This window comes from Pseudomyrmex gracilis, unplaced genomic scaffold (genome assembly GCF_002006095.1).
Source record: "Pseudomyrmex gracilis isolate BER0280 unplaced genomic scaffold, ASM200609v1 scaffold_0, whole genome shotgun sequence".
NCBI lineage: Eukaryota > Metazoa > Arthropoda > Insecta > Hymenoptera > Formicidae > Pseudomyrmex > Pseudomyrmex gracilis.
The window spans coordinates 1,619,635-1,638,139 of record NW_018020584.1 but is presented as its reverse complement, the minus strand read 5'-3'; the positions used below and the strand labels follow the sequence as shown (position 1 = coordinate 1,638,139).

Sequence of the window (18,505 nt, the reverse complement as noted above, 5' to 3'; positions counted from 1 at the left end):
CGATTTATATAAATAAATGTTTACCTGAATCGAGTCCAACTGCGTAGCCTGCAGAAGCACGCTGTCAGGAACTGTTGTAACCTGCTGAAACACCTCGTCCTGCAGAGTCGGACTGAAGTAACCGCCGTCTTCGGAGTAACCAGTCATCGTGAAGTTTTCCGTTACCGTAGGCTGCGACTGCTGCGGCTGCTGATTATTCGTTTGCTGTTGATTGCTAGTCGTTGATTGCACAGACTGCTGATAAGGTGTCAGCTGTAATCTTTGTCCCGGATCGGAAGTTGTTCGCTTCACAGCCACCTTCGAACCCTACGGTTGTTTGTTCGCGAATTATACGTAAAATTTTACTTTTTAACTACGTATGAACTACGTCATTTTAATAAAACAAATTGCAAACGTATTGTGTTCTCGTTGCAATAAAAACCGTGTCCAATCAACGAGCAACATTATACCTTCAAGATCAGGTCGGCAAGCGCTTGCGCTTGAGCCTGAGCTCTCTGTTGTGCATCTTGCAGTTGCTTTTGCATAGGTGTATGACTGGCCACGGTGACGTTAGGCTGCCGGAAGTGTTCGCCGTCGGAAAGCCGGCGCGCTTTATCTCCCGCCGCCAAAGGTGGCGGTGCCGGTACCGCGAAGTTCGTCTTGCCGGCGACTTGCGAGACAACGTCGGTTTGGGTGGTGAAGACGGTGGTGTTTGTACGAGGCTGTTGAGTGACATTCGTTTCCGCTGCTAAAACGCGCATATATATTTGCTATTAGGCAATCTCGTTTTTGTCTCAACAAATGCGTGTTCTCGCTACTGTTGTTGTCACTTTTTTTTTTTAAATTTTATTTTATCTATTATGACATTTCTTGTAAAACAAAGATGCTTCGCAATAGTTGACGGTAAATATACACACACCATCTCTCTAGTTTGCTCTTGCATTTCATGTTGAAAATAAACGACGAGCACGAGAGAGGGATCCCCGAGGACTTCGTGTGTTTGCGAGCAGAAAAGATGGATTGGTAAGATATTTTCCCTTTAGCTAAGAGCGCGACGCTTCGCGAACGGAATAAACAGAGATGAGGAAAGAGAAGTTCTCAGAGAAGACTGTGAAAACGGAAGTTCGCTCGTCCGTATGCGTGGACGGAAACGTATGTACGCGTTCGGAATGAAAGGATCTTTTGTCGCCTCTTTATTTTTCCCTCGATTCGCCCTTCACCTGACAATGGCGGTCGCGAAATGCTTGCTCTCTTTCAGCCGCGCGGTGTGCGCTCGCTGCACACGTCGACGGTTTTTGTTTTTCCTTTGGCTTTACGTATATATAATTGAAGAGAGGAAAAGGGAATAAAGCGCAGAGGATTGGCTGAAGCAACAACATACGTTGTACACTCTCTCTCTCTCTTTCTCTCTCTTTTTATCTTTTTGTCTCTTTTTCTTTCTTTCTTCTCTGTTCGCGCAATAAAAATTTTTCGGTACGTTGTGTGTGTATGTGTGTGTATTTCTAAAAATAACAATATTTAAATTTCAAAAAAGCGTGTGTGCGTAGTACGTCACGGCATATTCTCAGAACGGTAGGTTTGCTGGAATAACTACATTTAAATTTCAAAAAGCGCTCATGCCCCGTTCCGGTTATAATATATTCCGTAGTCCGCGGCGGACCGACTCGATTTTTACGAAAGCGCGCGGATGACAGAGTATTATAACCGAGCGGAGACTTGAAATATCGCTCAATCGACATGTCGCGCGAAAACGGTGAAAAGAAAACCAACCTTCGTTAAATTCTCTCGATAATATTCACTGGTCAGAAATATCGAACGAATAAAGCAATACCTCGCTCTTTTATACCGCGTTTCAAATTTAAAGGGAGAAAAATTATAGATTTACTTTTTCTCGACCTCAAATTGTACTGTTACGTGAGATTTTGTTCGGAAAAAAACACGCAACATACGATGTACTAGTGACATCGCAGTGTCTCCCGAATCGAGAAGAACGCAAAAGAATTAATAAGATGTATCTTTTTACTTGTTTCCACTGAGACAGAAATAAAAAAAAAAAAAAAAAAAAAGAAATTTGCGTGCGCAACTCTTCACTTCGCACTTGGCGCTCTTCACCGCGCGCGCGTCATAATAAATATTCCTGCCTGCTGCTGAAAATCGCGGCATACTGAAAAATATATTCTACGGCGTGCACAATCGTTCATGGTAGCCGTACAACTCGACGGAAATAAATGCGTGCATATCCTGGACGCTGCGAGGGAGCGAAAGGAGGAAATGGGATTCGCCGAGTGGTACAGCTGTATTGCGACGAAACTTTTCCACGACGATTTCATGAATATCTGGCCTTCATTCTGGCTTCGAGCGGCTCTCTTCCGGTATTACTTTTTTTTTTTCGGCCATTATATTGTCCATCGCGAGATTCTTACGTTTTTATCACACGTAGCGTCCGTACGTAATTAGCGACCCTCAGATGATTTATTACAAAAGAGACGATTCCCCGTTACAACGCGCGATGTTTAAAAAAAACACAGTACTCGTAAATTAATGAAATTGTGTCAAATGTTTACTCAAAAGCATATTTTTGCGACGTAAATTTTTAGATCAAAATTGAAATTCTCAAAAGATATTGAATAAAGTTATAAACACAAGCATCGATATTTCGCGGTTTGTTAAAAGCGCGCAACGTCGCTTTGTTCTACGATTATATATCGACCGCCGTTCGAAAGGCGTGTGAATTTACATAAACCGCAAATTCCGTGATCGTTCGTGCACATGTGACAGCGCGCATCGGCGGCGCGAGACCGCGTGATATTTTTACAAATTGCCAATCATCGATCGCGGTGAGGCAAATTGCTTCGAACGAGGCAGACGCGCAGGCCTGTCTCCGGTCTGTTCTATCTGCACTTCGAATGGAAATCGTTGTGGTCGGTGCAACGGGGAAGTCGAGGGGGGAACAAAGCAAAGCTTCGTTTGCAATGACAATCCACGTATCCACATGCAATAGTTTTACGCGGACGTTTGTGTACATAAAAAAAAAAAGTACACGTAGCAAAAGTCACGCAATTTCTGTCGACCGTAAATACATAGAAAAATAGTACACACATATAGGAAATATACGCGATTAAACGATAGTTTTTCAACTTTTGTGTTATCAATAAATAGGGGACATAGGGAAAACCTATCAAAAAATTTATTGATTTATAACCTTATACGCGAGGAAAAATAAGTCCCAATTACAAGTCAATTTAATTTCAGCATTACGAAACAATAATCGTATCGCGACACGTGTCAAAGGTTTAATTCTTCGTTTAATTTATCGCATAGTTGTTATCAAACCGGGAAGCGGTTCTTTGGTGTTCGCCAAGCGTTCGATGAAACGATATTTTGCTGGACGGCCCGGCATGACCGGGCGCGCTTCCATCAATGTTCCATCGCTCTCGTCATCCTTTGTCAAAAATGTGTGCGCCGGTGCCGTTGCATCACCGAACAACCAAATAACGGCGCATTCCCGTTGCATCGTCAGCGGCGCGCATCGCGCGCGTCGAACTAGCACCGGTCCTCGCCAGCAAACTATTTATCGATCGATCTTGTTGTGTGCGGCCACTTTCGAGGCTTTCAAAAAACTAATGGCCGACAACAACGGGTCAGGCTAAATGACTGTCAACAATTCCCGGGATGTTGATGGGAACGACGTGTGTAGACGCCGGGTTTCTATTGTATGCTGATTAATAACCGTTCGCGTAATCGAATATTCATAGAATTTCTGAGTCCATCGACGCGTGTGTGGCGAAGCGGAATTCGAAAAGAAACTCTCGTCTCTGTTTTTGTACACGCTCCGCGTATATTGCAACGTCGCGTACAACGTCGATCTGTACTACTTGAAATAACGCCCGTGACGCTTGTTCTCTCGCGTGCGTGAACAATTGAATTCTCAGTCAAACAAATTCTATATATATATATATATATATATATATGTATATATATCTCGCCGAAAGGGAACAATTTTCTGTTAAAAGGCAAAATCAAATCGAGATTTTACCATAGGGGAATGTTGCGGCGCTACATTAATTTCAACCTCCCCCAAATAAATTACATTAGAGAGAAACATATTGCCCGAATGTGCGTTACAAACAGTCCGGCACATTTCCCGATTCTTCATTATCGCGCGCGAATTCTCATTGTGAAATTAAACAACCATTAAAAACGGCTGACGAATATCGTCGGTCGTTAAACTCTTCAATGTGAAATCCGCGCGTTCGCCGTAATAAAGCCGACGAGTCGCGTGTGAGAATTATTTCTTCGTATTATATTTATTTTCACAAGACATTTCAAATAGCAAAAGGATTTAGCGTCAATATACACCGATGATACAAACGCGGATGGAGTCCTCTTTGATGTCGACGCTTCCTCCCGAGATTATTTCGGAACCACGGTCGTGAGTCAACGACCAAGCGGTCGCGTCCGCGCACGTCCGCGCGAGAGCACGCGCGCACCTCGATTATTTCGCGCTTATTTCGGGTTTATAGCCGGCGGAAAGGAGCGGCGCAGAAGGTGCCGAGCCGAATAGCCGGATCGTCCCTCGCCGTTCTTGGCAGATGCCGGGGCGAAATCGCGCATAAATCGCTAACGACGCGCACTTTGTTACAAAAGCACGGGCCTGGAGCCCGCCGGCCCGTTCTGCTACCGCCGCCGGCTTGATATATCGCGCCAACGTGGACAATGCGAGAAATATTCTGGCGTGTTCGCTTCGTAAATCACGGTTCTTCGGCAGTCCATGCGCTACACCCCCATAAAGAGAGAAAGAGAGAGAGAGAGAGAGAGAGAGGCTTCCGCGAAATATCACGGGGCGGCCTTTCCCGTTCTGCCAAATGTACATGTACACACTTGTGCGCGAGCGTAAACGCGAAAGAGAGAGAGAGAAGAGAGCGAAAGAGCGGAGCAGATGAGAGAACACACAACGGGAGAGATACACAGTCGAATCGGGATGCGCGACCCGTAAATCACGACGGAATCGCATTCGTGGATTCTGTGTTCTCAGCGTCGCCCGCCGGAACAGTGTATTAATTCTTTTTGTCCCGCGGTTATGACACATGTATGCCTTCGGGATTCTGAACGGGAACAACAATGACGTTCTCGCGTTGCACCTCTGGGGGGGTGACCGTATTGTATATCGGACAATACACCTTTGACGTGAAAATGGAAATAGCAACTTTATTATCGGCAACAGCGCCGCGGCAACTTTATTACCAATGTCACAATTAATGCGTCAAATCGTGTTGTACGAAATTTCCTTTTCGTCTTACCTGTTGTTCTCTTCTGTATGATCTTCTCCTCGATCAACGCTCTCACGCTGACGGACGCTGTCTGCAGAGGCGGACCGACACCTTCCTTCTTCTCGGTCTTCTTGTTCTCCGCGTCCTGTAACATGCAATAAAAAAAAGACGCGTTGTCAAATCGAGAACAAATTTTGTGCATGAAATTGTTAAGTGATGTTGACGTACGTAAACATTTTTTGCATATGTCTTTGGTGGTCAAAACGTTGGAAAAAAAAAAAAAAAAAATATTTTCTGCTTGTCCTCGTGAAATATTTGACGCGTCGTTTCGCTCAAACAATCGTGGACTTTTGGTCGCACGCGGCCTCATTCGAAACTCGTAGTCCTACGAGAGTTCTCATCTGATTCGGTCGCGTAGGATTCGTGACGAGAGAACCCGGATTAGAAGCTCAAATCACGGGCAAATTGACGCGCGGGGTATTAAGAGGAAGATGGTGCTAGGGAAGCTACAACAGTGAACAGGAGAAGGAGGAAAGTGAGAGAGACAGAGAGAGAGAGAGGGGGGGGGGAGGAGAATCCAGAGATGTGCACGCTAATCACTGAGCAAGGCTAATTGAGGCGCCCATTGGATTATATCGTAATGGAATCTCTGGCGTGTACGATTCGACATCCTGTAATATGCCCAGATACTAAGGACAGTGTTCTGGCTTTGCTCGCGAAGAATCAGGGGATAAATTTAAATCCTGGATTGCGAAAGCTCAATAAAAAATCAATAGAAAAACAACGCGCGAACAAGATTTATGCGCGCGCGCACACACACACACACACATTTTGCTCTTTATTTAAATATAATTGTTGGTACTTCAAGAACAACACTTTTTGTTCAGCAAAATCTGTCATTTTTTTGAAATGTTTTGAATTATACATTTTTTTTTTTAAATCTTAAAATCATTTCACATTACATATGTTATTAATATTGCATTTTTTCTCCGAGAAGCTCTTAGTGATTCAATGTTCTTTAAGGATTTCCATGACGCGACGCGTAATAAAATTCTCTTTCCATCCCACACGCATCCATCTATGATGCAATATCGATTTTTCATCTGAAAAACCGATCAACAAAGCCCAGTGTCACCGACGACACAATGGCGCCGTGCTATTCTGGATTTATCATTGTCGCATCGATTTATTATTACTCGTCGTCCTTATCCAAGCGCCCACATTCCCCAATGATAAACCGTTCCCGGCCGCGAACTTACTGCGAGCTACACGGTGCCCCTGCCTTCCAACTTACTAAGCGCGGGAATTTCCGCTAAAGCTCGCGCAATTTTTTTCCTCCCGTGTAAAAATATCGCTTAAAGTTTCTACGCGAGAGTCGCGCGTGTGTCGGATGTACCAGCGGATTTTGCGGTTCGCGTGTTTTTCACATCGCAGAAGAGAGATCGCTCACTCTCACCGCATCCGTACAACCTCAACGCTAGTTTCGGAACACGTTTGTAATTAGCATACTAATGCCATCGTGGATGTATCTCTCGCATCTGCATCCCTTAGCGAACAATATACATTAATCCGCGTAACGTCATCTTCGTCGTCTTCATCAAGCCTTAATGGATTATCGGTCGGTCGGCGGTCATCATCGCGGCGCGATCCCTCAATTTCCTATCACGTACTTCGTAACGCACTTTACGTATCCGCAATCGTAACATATAATATTATGCATGTCTCACGAATTCTGTCTTTGACGGGGACGTACGTCGCTAGCTCGTTTCATGAATATTGATCGGTCGTTAATACGCGGAATTGATTGCGGGAACGTTCGCCCCGCTGCGAACTCATCAATTCGATCAGTGTCGATTCCAGCTGACGGAATTATTCGCGCGTCGTCCGCGATTAGACTTTTATGGACTTTCTTCGGAAACTCGATTTTTTTGCGAGAATTAATTTTGTTTCCGTTTTCCGCAAGAAAGTGTAACACGAGGATGTATTTATCAACGTTTCATCTTGATGTATCAATTCAATTTCAGATTATTTCTATGCTCTCCCTCCGAGATAGAATCTCTTGTCTAGTTATGGAAAAAGATGTATCTATCAATCAAGATGTTTTGCTCTGATTGTTCGATATATCTATCAGCATTCGGTTTTACGATCCCGCGCAAGTAATACAATTCAGACGGGGAGGAAGCACGTAAGCTATGTTTTAGAGCTCGATTACAAAGAAGCGATTAATGGAGGACGCTGCCAAGTCCGTGGCAATTTCCGATATTTCTTGTTCTTATCTGGACTGCCGCCGCCTCGGTGCATCGATCAATCGACAATCTTGCGCGCGTATGTTTTCCAACAATCCGCGGCCGCGGACGACGATCAATCGTGCCGCACGTCAACTACTTACAGAAAATAAATCTGAAACGCGTCGGTGCAGATTTATTGCTGACGATTTATCGTCCCGAAAAATCATTCGTCACACAGTGGTGCGATGTAATGAAAAACGGCCGTCGCCGTGACCTCTCGCGAGCGTGTGCGGGCGCGCGGATCGTCGCAAAAATACAACAAATTACATGTCGTAATTCGCTTTCACCTTTAAAAAACAAAAAAAACAAAAAAAAAAAGCTAGACCGCACGTCCGTCTACTAGCTTGCAAGCTCTGAAAGCAGAGAGAGAGAGATGTCTCTCTCGCTCTCTCTCTCTTTCTCTCTCCTTTGCTCGCTCGCGGGATTAACAGCGGCTGGCCACTTAACGAACCCAAACGCGGTCGTGCGGTAGACGAGACGCTACGGTGCCTACAACTCGCTGAGTTTTCGTGTTTCATCGTCCCCCTCGACCGCGCGCGAACGATATACATCAATCCCCGGCTACATACACCTCGATTCGAATCCAAAGGGCCATCGAAACTTTTCAATAATTCCGCACGCGGTCGGCAAAAAGCTCGGCCAGGAAGAGGAGTTAGTTCTGACGGATAGAGCTTTCACGGCGAAACACGAGCGAACAGATACAACGACGGCTCCGGGAGGAGAGGAGCGGAGAGAAGAAGCCCGAGAACGGACGTAGGGCAGGAGGCGGAGACATATCGCGGTGAAAACTCGGGTGCTCGAAACGAGAGCAGCGCCGTTGAAAACCCCGATCGTAACCAGTCAGATTCAATCTGCATAATGGAGAAAGCTCGAGACAATGTTTGCACGAGACTCTCAGCGCGTGCTAGGTTTTCCCGCCTGTTTCTCTCTCTCTTTCTCTTTTCTTCTTCTCCTTTTCTCGATTTGCTGAATCGTCCTTGTTCTACTTTTCTCTTCTTTCCTCTTCCGTCATCGAGCATAGCACGGACACGTCGCGGATTGGTTCGGGTGGAACCAAAGAGCTTGTTAATGGGTTCATTTGGATTCGATCATCGCCTTACCTTGTTCCATCCACCGGCGCTATCTCTCTCCTCGCAACGCTCGTTCCGCGCTTTATCTCGCCTTCGCTGATTTACTCGCTCCCGTGCTCCGCCTCGTTTCAATCTTTACTCTATCGAGTCGTTACCGACCATCGTTCCTTCCACTCTCCGGTCGCGTACGTAGCGATGAATGGAAATAGGAGCGAGATGGGCACGAATAGGGGGAATCGAGAGCGGGAGGTTAGACGGTCGTTAAAAACGTAGATTGAAAAATTAATGCGACGTATTTGTCAGACTCGCGAGGAGAGAAACCAAGAACGTCGAGAGAGAGAGAGAAAGAGAGAGAGGACTCTCGACGATCCAAACGAGACGAAGAGATTATGTGCGTGACGGATTGGGAACAACTCATTGAATATTCAAACATGATAATAGCTTTCTTCTACACCGCATATACCCTAACGGGAAACTTTTATGTGGCGCGCCCGCAAACATGACTCTTTCATGTTGATTTATATATGTATATATATGTTCTTAGACTCTGTTTTCTTTCCTTGTAACTCTCAAAACTTTCGCGATCGTGTGGGAAGCGGTTTTGCGGATTCGGATCAAGAAAGTTTCGATTTATGCGCGGCGATTCAATATCGTCGATTATAATTCTTCTTGACTTTCGTCTTGCCTTTTAATGACCCCGACCAGACCGGTTTATTTCCACCCGGTTCTCCAGCGCCGGTTACGTCATCGTCTTTCAATTGCAGAATAAAGAACATTCCCGGTCCATTCGCCGCCTCTCTGCCAACGGGATCGAGCGGAAAAAAAAAAAGGGGGAAACTTTTTGTCAGACGAGTTTTTCAGCACTTTTCTAAACGACGCGGCCTTCGTTAAGACATTTTTAATCAGCGAGAGAAGAGCTTTGGGAGGAGGAACGGGTGAGTGGCGAAACGGAGAGGGAGAGAAACGGGGCAGTTAGAGAAGGTAGTCCGCGAGAACGTCCGCGGAATCGCTGATCTTTCTATTTCAACGGCTGCAACAACCTCTTATCCCCTGACCTTATTAAGACCATCGCTGTGTTCGCATCTTCTCGCTTCCGCTCAGAAATGAATGAGAAGCGAGGGACGAGGAAGAAAGCAAGGTGTGTTGAAGTCACACGGATCTCCGGAGGCGATCTCCGCTCTCTTATATCACTTTTTGCCTTTTTTCTCGCGTCTTCGCCGCGGCGATTATCATCCCGCATCCTTGAGTATCGCGGCTCCTTCGAGACGACGACAGCACCGTCTGCGGCGGTGGCGGCGGCGACGGCGACGGCTTGATGAGATTTTCATAGAAACGCCGGTTGATTATTCGGATGCAACGCGGGCGGTCGCGAATTCGCGCGATTGCGAATTCATATGGTGATGCAACCCGTCGTCGTCGGCGCGCTATAACTTCGGCGGAACCGCGAGCGGAGATTTTCTCGAATATTAAAGTTTTCGCGCCGAAAATGAAGTTTGGACGACGCGCTCTCGCGCGCGGATGCAAATGAAATAAGCCGTTGCGAGATGAGTTCCTTTATTCCGAAGAAACGACGGCGACCGTAAAGAAAGCCCGCGATCTTTATACATTTGTCACACGTTTTGCAGAAAGAAAAAGCGGTGTATATTTTTTTAATGTAATTATATATAATTACATTCGAGTTACACATGTGTGTACATAGAGTTATTACATGCAGCGCGCGGTAAAACTACGTGCAAAATGTTTCAGATTTGGTCGGAAAATGACTGTTAGCACAAATACGCTTAACTTTAATTATTCCGTTTCGCGCGCGCGGGAGATTAGAGATGCATTATATATATATATATATATATATGTTTTAATCGCTTCGCATAATCGCTACATGCGAAATGTATATATAAAACGAGCGACACAAAATTACGAGATAAAAAAACATTAATAAAATATTGTCGCGCACCAACTATTTTCTTATCGGGCCCCAAAGCTTATTAGAACTCCGCGTAAACAAATATATACACATGAACTCGCGCTTTTCCCCTAAACCCTCAGGCGTTATCTTTATCAAATATAAAATTTACCTTTTTGAAGTAACCACCGTGGAGCCTCATATGGCCATTAAGGGCCGGTATGTTTTTGAATTTTCGATGACATAGATTGCACTCCACCGGTTTCTGCTCCGTTTGGGACTTGTTGGAAGTCGCGGCCGTACCGGAGGATGACGAATTTCCGGGCGACGGGCTGCTCTTTCCCACATTTCCGCTTCCCGGTGAGCCGACCTGTTGTTGCTGCTGTTGTTGCTGTTGTTGCGCCTGCTGCTGCGCCTGTTGCTGTTGTTGCTGCAAGCACATAAACAATCCATTCTCAAAACATCGTACGACGAAGAGATTTACGAGGATTTGTCACAGAAATATTCGCTCATTTCTGCGAAAATACATCCCGATTTTCTATACGGGAGAGAAAGAGAGAGAGAGAGAGAGAGAGAGAGAGAGAGAGAGAGAGAGAGAACGAGAACGGTAATGTTTAATAAAACATCCGCGGCGTAATGACCTCATTAGTTCCGACGGCGGTACATAATGAGCCCGCGTAAGACCGAGGATAATTGAACAAAGGTGGAGTTTCCTTTATGGCACTCTCTTTCTTTATGGCGAGCGGGCGGGCGGGCGCGACATCCGCAGCTTAATGCTTCCCTCCCGAAGCAGCGGGAAAATTTTTAGCGAGGTCACACGAATCCTCTCTTTTCTTCGCTATTTCTACATCTCTCTCTTGCGAGAGGAAAGGGGAGGACACGAGGGGTGAAATTCCATCCGGACGATACAGTAGAACGCATATAACACTAATATGACTATGTAGTGCGCGAAAGTTGCCGCTCTCTCCGTCCGACGGTTAAGCCCTCTCGAGGACCGGAGAACCTCTCTCGTTCCTCTTCCATCTGCTTCGGAACCTTGTAGAAACTCCGCAACTTCGTAAGCGCGTAAGAGGGAATAGAGATGGGAGAATTGCTAACTACAGATCGGAGAACGTTGCACGCCCGCTGCACAATTTGCATCCCTTCCAGGCGATACGAGAGAGAAGATCGTCCTGGGACGCGAGATACGGCGTGCGAAAGCCGACTGTTGTATATCGTAATATATTATAACTTTGCTTTAGCGTTTCAGCTTGATTTCAAGTCTTGGCATTGTCCTCTTCTTTCATTTAAACAATTATAAATTCCAAATAAAGAGAATCCTACAAGGCTGTAAAAAAACGTAAAAAAACTTAATAGAGCTACAGAATTATTATACTTTTTTTTTTTTATTAATATTCCACTCAGAAGATCAAAAGTTTTGCGTGAGAATCGGGTTTGCACGTGTCTATATAAATATGCGTCTATATTTGTGTTCTCTCAGTTCTTCTTTCTTACATTGCTCGCTCGGGATAGCGCGCACACACTTCGCGCGGGCTTGCTTGGTCTACGCGCGTCGTCTTTCGCAACGCGCAAAACTCATGTCGTATAAGTTGGAGAATTGCTGCGAGAAGAGCGAAGTTGCTTCCTCTCTTCCATCAAGCCTCCCGGAAGAGTCTCGGAAATTCTATGCTTAGTCGTAAGTACATATTCGATGCTGCCGCGGAGCATGTCTGGATGAGAGCTTTGAAAATTTAATAACTGTAAGTAGATCCAATAGTCAATATCCCACGAAAGGAACTTAAAAATCACGAGTTTAAAGAGCGCGAAAGAGCGAGTACTGACTCATGTTTTGATATACAAATAAAAAAAAAAACAAAGAGAAAAATTCATGTTTCAGTCTGATAAAACAAGTTACATAATTGAAATGTGAACATCCTTTCACGATATTTAAAATGGCAATAATTAACTATTTCACTTTATTAAATAATATCCTTGCTACATGACACATTATTGAGGAGTAATCTCGCGTCGTTTAATCTGTCGGCTTTATTTAAAATAAAAAACGTTCGGTTGCATCGAAATTGTTTCTCTTCTCTTGATTCGCAAGTAGCGGAACGGTAGCCGCACATGCGCGTTGTACGTGAAAGACATTCGACACAGAGCGTTCAAGAGCTAGAAACCACATATACGCACATCTATTCTTCGTGTCGCACCCTTGTATTTTTCTCACCCTTCGTTCGATTCAATAACAGTGGAACGTTACTGTGAGTCAGTCTTACTGACTTACTGACTACGTCTTCTTACTTGTGATCGATTTAACGTCGCAGTTGTTCATCTTGCACATCTCTCTTTGATAAAACATCCAAATTGTATACTGACTACTAAACTTCCTCTGGGATGGGATCTTTCAATAGATGATGACTTGCGTTATTTATTTTAGGTTTCCGCGCGATCGATATGTTATTTCTGTGCGTGTGTGTATGCGCGCGCTATTTCCAACATGCTCGGTTTCACAGGATTCTAGAATGTTTTACAGAGGAAAGTTTTATATATAGAGTTTGTATAGGAAAATTTAAAATTCTTTAAAAGGAAGCTCTTCACATTTTTCATCACTGCTTGTACCAAATATATCGTGAGCTTAATAATATATAACGTCACTCAACAGACCTTTATGAGACTCGGAAACGGAATGAAACATTATTTCTCGGCGAATGGTTCCGGCTAAAGAAATGAAAAAGAACGGAGATATATATGTATAAGCAAAGGGTTGTTTTCATTTAAAGACTTCACTCGTAGCGCACGAGTCGCGCGTGTAATTTGCACGTGAGAAAGAAACGCACGTGAGCGTGCGACGCAAGGCGTCATCGCTACACGATATAATCGAGGAACGTTGCTGCGCGCGTTGCGTAGCGCGCAATTAATTCCGTGCGGTTTTTCATTGAACACGTTTGCATTTTTTTTTCTAGCGAAAGGTCACGGGATGCGAGTTCATTTTGTTGTATATACGAACCGGAGGGGGAAAAAAACTGTCGAATTGCAAAAAAGCTTTCGACACGCGAAAATGGATACATGTAGGTGAGAGAGCGTTGGATGATTGTGTTGCGAAGTGATCGTCGCGAAAACAAAAAACTGCGATCAATTCCATTTGTTGCTGAAACTCGAGTGATATGTCTGTTAGTTATTTAACGGCTTTAATAGAGTGATTCTTTTGTACGAAAAATTTGGTAAAAACCAAACACACACGTTTGCGTTATTAGATTCTCCATCGCACACGCGGTTTTAATAGTGTAACGTGAATGTCCCCTTAGCGGTAGCTATGTGTGTGTCTATATCGCCATTAGGGCGGATTTAAAGTATTACCGGATAAGCATTCACCCGACCAGACTTGTGGGACACTAAACGTCGAATATTAACCCTCGCAAGGCTTAAGGCACTAAAGAGATGAACACGCTTGATCACCGAGGCTGGTTCGCCGAGCACTTTGCTCGGATTCCATTATCTTTCTTCTCTCTCTTTTATCGCGCGTAATCCAGCACGGTTCAGACGATAATCGCGGCTCGTTTCGATGCGCGCGGCTTCCGCGCGAACAAATTTAACTTAAAGCTAGGCTCTCTCTCGCATGGAGCGCCGTTTCTTCGACAAAATCGGTTTAATTCGCGCGCCGATGAGCGCGATTATGTTCCTCTCTCCTCGAACCCGACGCTATTTCGCTTCTCATCGTTCGAAGCGCGCCGCGCTCTGATACCAGATCGCGAGATAGATATTGATCCCCTTGCGCGTGTCGCTCGCGATGCTCCGCGCTTATTTTCCGCAGTACTCGAGTGATTCGATCGCACCAGATATCTCATCAATTTCTGCAAACAATTTTCAATCTTAACCTGAAATTCTGAGTTTCGCTCGAGATGAGGAACGTCTTCGTGTCTTAATCTCGCGTCGAGGCAACAACAAATGCGTTTTTCATTTTGATCTCTCATGACCTTCATTACGTGAATAAACAATGCAAAAACAAAAAAAATATATCTTTTTTACAAGACAAAATTCTGTAACCATATTCTTAAATGTTTTAAGTAAATACGATCGAGAAGAATTGTAAACAACAAGATTCTTTACGTCTTTTTGGCTTTCTGCGATTGCACTTAAAGTTCCACAAATGTCAAGATTCAACTCCTTCGCGGAATTACAATACAAAGCATGAAAGATCGTGGCAAGTCCGACGTGATCACGATGTGTTCCTTTTGCGCGTTCGCCATTAGTGTCGCTTGGACAATTTCGCCGCCGGGAGAGAACGCAATTGTCTCAAGAAGTACGAGAGAAGGAGGATCGCGTTTCTCCTCCATCGAGAGACGCGTCGCGGCACAGTTTCGCTCGGCACGACTCAACCCACTCAAGTACGGTCGGAGCAAAATTATAGCCCGTTTCCGAGCCGGTGGTCCGCATAGCGAGCGGAAATTCGGCGGTCCCCGTCTCGTCCCCTACCTGTTTAAACGTTTCAGGCTTGACGCGAAATGAGAATGCGATAGAAAATACAATATATTGTCGGTTTAGTATTTCACAAAGACGAAAAGAAACAGAGTAAAATACAGACGACGTGTAAGTACACGTAATTAAGCACGGACATGTAAAGATACGTATTTTAAGGAGAAATCGAGGAAATACGAACATTTATGGCGAGCATGGTAGGAAACACGATTTAAGCGTCGGTGGATTGCGCCGGTGGCTCGTTACTAGCGACTTGCTCCTTGAGCCAGTATCTTAGCTGATCCTGGCATGTATGATTAAATTAGAACAATGCCAACATAACTCGCCTAGTGCGTTCATCCCCTTCCGCCGCAGCTTCTGCACCTTGCGCCGGTTTAGCACTTACTTGGTACACGCTAGTAGTTTAGAAACTCCCTCCTCTCGTCGTCACACCGCACTTCTCGGTCGCGTTTCACCTCTCTCCTCACTCCTCGTTTCTTCCTCCGTTTATCGTCGCCAATTCGACCTCTCGCTCTCGAGCTTGTAATGCCGCGGCAATCCGTAATTTTACGAAGGCGCGTGCGTGTACGCAACGACAATGCGCGACTCCAGCCACGATAATCGCTTCCGCACGGTCCGCTTTTCAAGGAGATTGCGCTAACGCGTTAACCCTTTTGTGCCTAATGGATTACGCGCGTTAGGCTCGCCGTAAATGTCGTGATGTAATTCGACGGCTTTCACGCGTGATTACGAAATTGTAAAGCAAATGTCTTGATGCTACGTGCTTGTTGTTTGTTGATGTTTGTACGTCCGACGCGCAAAGCATATTTGCAAAGACATGCGCATGTACACATACGTGTTTAGAGAATAGTAAAATCTTTTTACAGCTTTAATGCGTTTTTACAATAAAGTTATAAGTATTTGAAATTCTTTTTTTCTTTTTTTATAAAAACGCCGAGAATTAATATTTATTTAAAATAATGCGTAATTTTATCATAGTTACGCAATATTTATCTTGAATTACATCCGAGAAATCATTAAAAAATATGAAAAATGTAATTAAAAAAATTGAACGCTGTTTTACGCCGAAGAGTTCCGGTGTTTTTACAGTATATATTCGAGCGTAGTTATCGCGGTGCGGAATAACGAAATAGTCTGATCAAATAAGAGTACTCGCGGAAAAAGTTCATGCCCTAGTTCCGCTATACATCTTGTCTAAATACGGCGGATCACAGTGGCCTTAAAATATCTTTTAATTGAACAAAATTGGAGACGCTAGCGGCACTACAGCGCAAATACAGATAGAAAGGCAGAGCAAAGACAAATATTAGGTCTGAAACAAAACGGGAAAAGAGAGATCAAGCAACCCGAAAATGAAAATGGACATTCATTTGACAAATTCATTTCTTTCCACGTGCCAATTACGTAATGGAAGCGTGATAAAATTTAGATAAAAAAAATAAAAAAAAAATAAAAAAAAACAACTTTGCAGGAAGATCATACGTACATGTTACGACATGCAAATCAGAACGGTACTACTATTGTCATACACGTTGTTTGCTTTTACTCATTATTGCTCTCTCTTTCGTCTCTCATCGCGAAAATAACAAGTCAATATCTCCGCAAATTACATGAATTTTTCCATTTCAAATAATGCAATATTTTTTTCATACGGAGGAGAAAGTTTATCCCGTGAAAAAGTTAAATAAAAGCTTTTTTTTTTACAAAACGTAATTATTTATCTACATTCAAAACGTTTTCTCTTATGTCGAATTAAATCTTTAAATAAAAATTAATGAGAAAAAAATATTTTAGAGAATATTTTATATTGCACGTAAACAGAAATGCACGAGGAAATATCTTTTGTATGTATTTATCTCTTCCGATTAAAGGACTCGTTGGATGCATCTAGTTCGCAGACTGTTTCTGTGACTCTTAGTAAAATTACGGGACGAGAGTACAAAGCGGACGAAGTTGCGACGGCGAAAGTATTTCATTTCTCGGATGGAAGTTCGCTCGCGCTTCCACTCCGACGAAGGGAAGAGAGATATTATCCCGGCGCGATCTATTAAAATTTTCGCTGAATTTTGTCAACCTCGAAGTAACTCAACTGAAGAGAGAGCAGGATTTTGGACAATATGAAATTTGGCGCACAGCCATTGCGTGACTCAAACAAAAAAGTTTAATTAATTAATTTTCCAGGTGTGGGTTTAACATAGTACCTTCGGGCAGAGAAGAATAAAAATTGTTCGATAATCGAGATGTTTATTAATGCGAATTAGACGACTAAAAAGTAAACGCAGGTGGAACGAAGAATCAAATGTTGAAGTCACAAATAGAGAAACAGTTTTTAATTAAACATTCCTGTTATTTGAAATGCAATGTCAATTGCACAGAAATTTTAAGTAGGTAATAAACTGCGGAAATTATCTCGACGATCGCGCGTTTCGAAGAAAAAAAAAAGAACACATAACAGCGGCAGGTCCTCTAAAAGCTTATTACGCTTGCTATATTATTAACTTATTCACTTTGAATTGCGCCGCAGCAAGAAGTACGCACAAGGATTTTACTCCGACAAAATCGGTGAATAAGGATTGTGGGAAAGAGAGAAAAAGCAGAAGTGAAAAGCGTGCCGCTGTGCGCGAGCAAATACGCACACACAGGAGCGCTATATAGCCTGCCTTTATAATCATCGCGCTAGGCAAAAAAGCACGCAAGCTTTGAGCTTCCGCCGACATCTATAAAACATGAAACTCGGTGAGAGGAAAAAAAAAAAAAAAGAAACGCCGGAAAACTCATTTCCATCGATCCTGCCTATTTAATATTCGTCGAACTAATATTTACCGTGTGCTAAAAGCAAGCCGAGCTACAGATGCGAACGTAATTACGGATATAACGTTGTGTACATGTAATATAAAGAGAACATTTTTCAAGAACGCCAGCAGGTTCTTACTAGAGAACTCGAATGGTTGCGATTGGTTAATAAAATTATCATATCAAATAGTATGTAAGAACGTAAAATCGCTTACCTCCTCTCTAATATATCTAGAGATTATACACACAGACTGTTCTTTCAAAATTCTTTTTCCACTCACAAACGTATTTATTAGCATATTGTAAAACATTATTCTTGACTATGTAATAATTCAACACTGAAACTACCAAGCCCGACAAAATAACCAATTTTCAGATTTCTTGCTTTAATTGAATGATTTATTGAATTAAATGTTTTTGTTCAATTACATAACATTTTATTTTATAAAAGCACCACTCGCTGTCTTTTTCAAATATTCGTCAAATTGACGGATGTGATAAAAAAAACTGGGCGTACATTCAACATCGGTAGTTTTAATAACGTGTATGTATTTTACTTTTATTTTTTTCTCAAAATTCACCTAGATTTTGATCGCGTAGAAACCAGCGAGAAAAATCTTTTTCTATTTAAAGCATTAAACCGGCAAGTTATCCCGAGTCGAAATTTTGATGCTACTTTCAAACTTTTGAAGATACTTTGAACCTATTTAACTGACCAATATACTTATTTAAACCTACTTTGAC

At 43.4% G+C, this 18,505-nt stretch overlaps 1 protein-coding gene across 1 annotated transcript in view; it reads right to left on the bottom strand.

Moving 5' to 3' along the window:
• The window catches only part of LOC109863881, a 395,995-nt gene that overhangs the window by 5,199 nt on the left and 372,291 nt on the right, over nt 1-18,505 (bottom strand). The window contains exons 11-14 of the mRNA XM_020444540.1: nt 10,683-10,940; nt 5,280-5,394; nt 450-727; nt 25-306 (exon numbers count right to left, since the gene is read on the bottom strand). Coding sequence (XP_020300129.1) covers nt 25-306; nt 450-727; nt 5,280-5,394; nt 10,683-10,940 — 933 coding nt within the window. The remainder of the gene's footprint in view (nt 1-24; nt 307-449; nt 728-5,279; nt 5,395-10,682; nt 10,941-18,505) is intronic.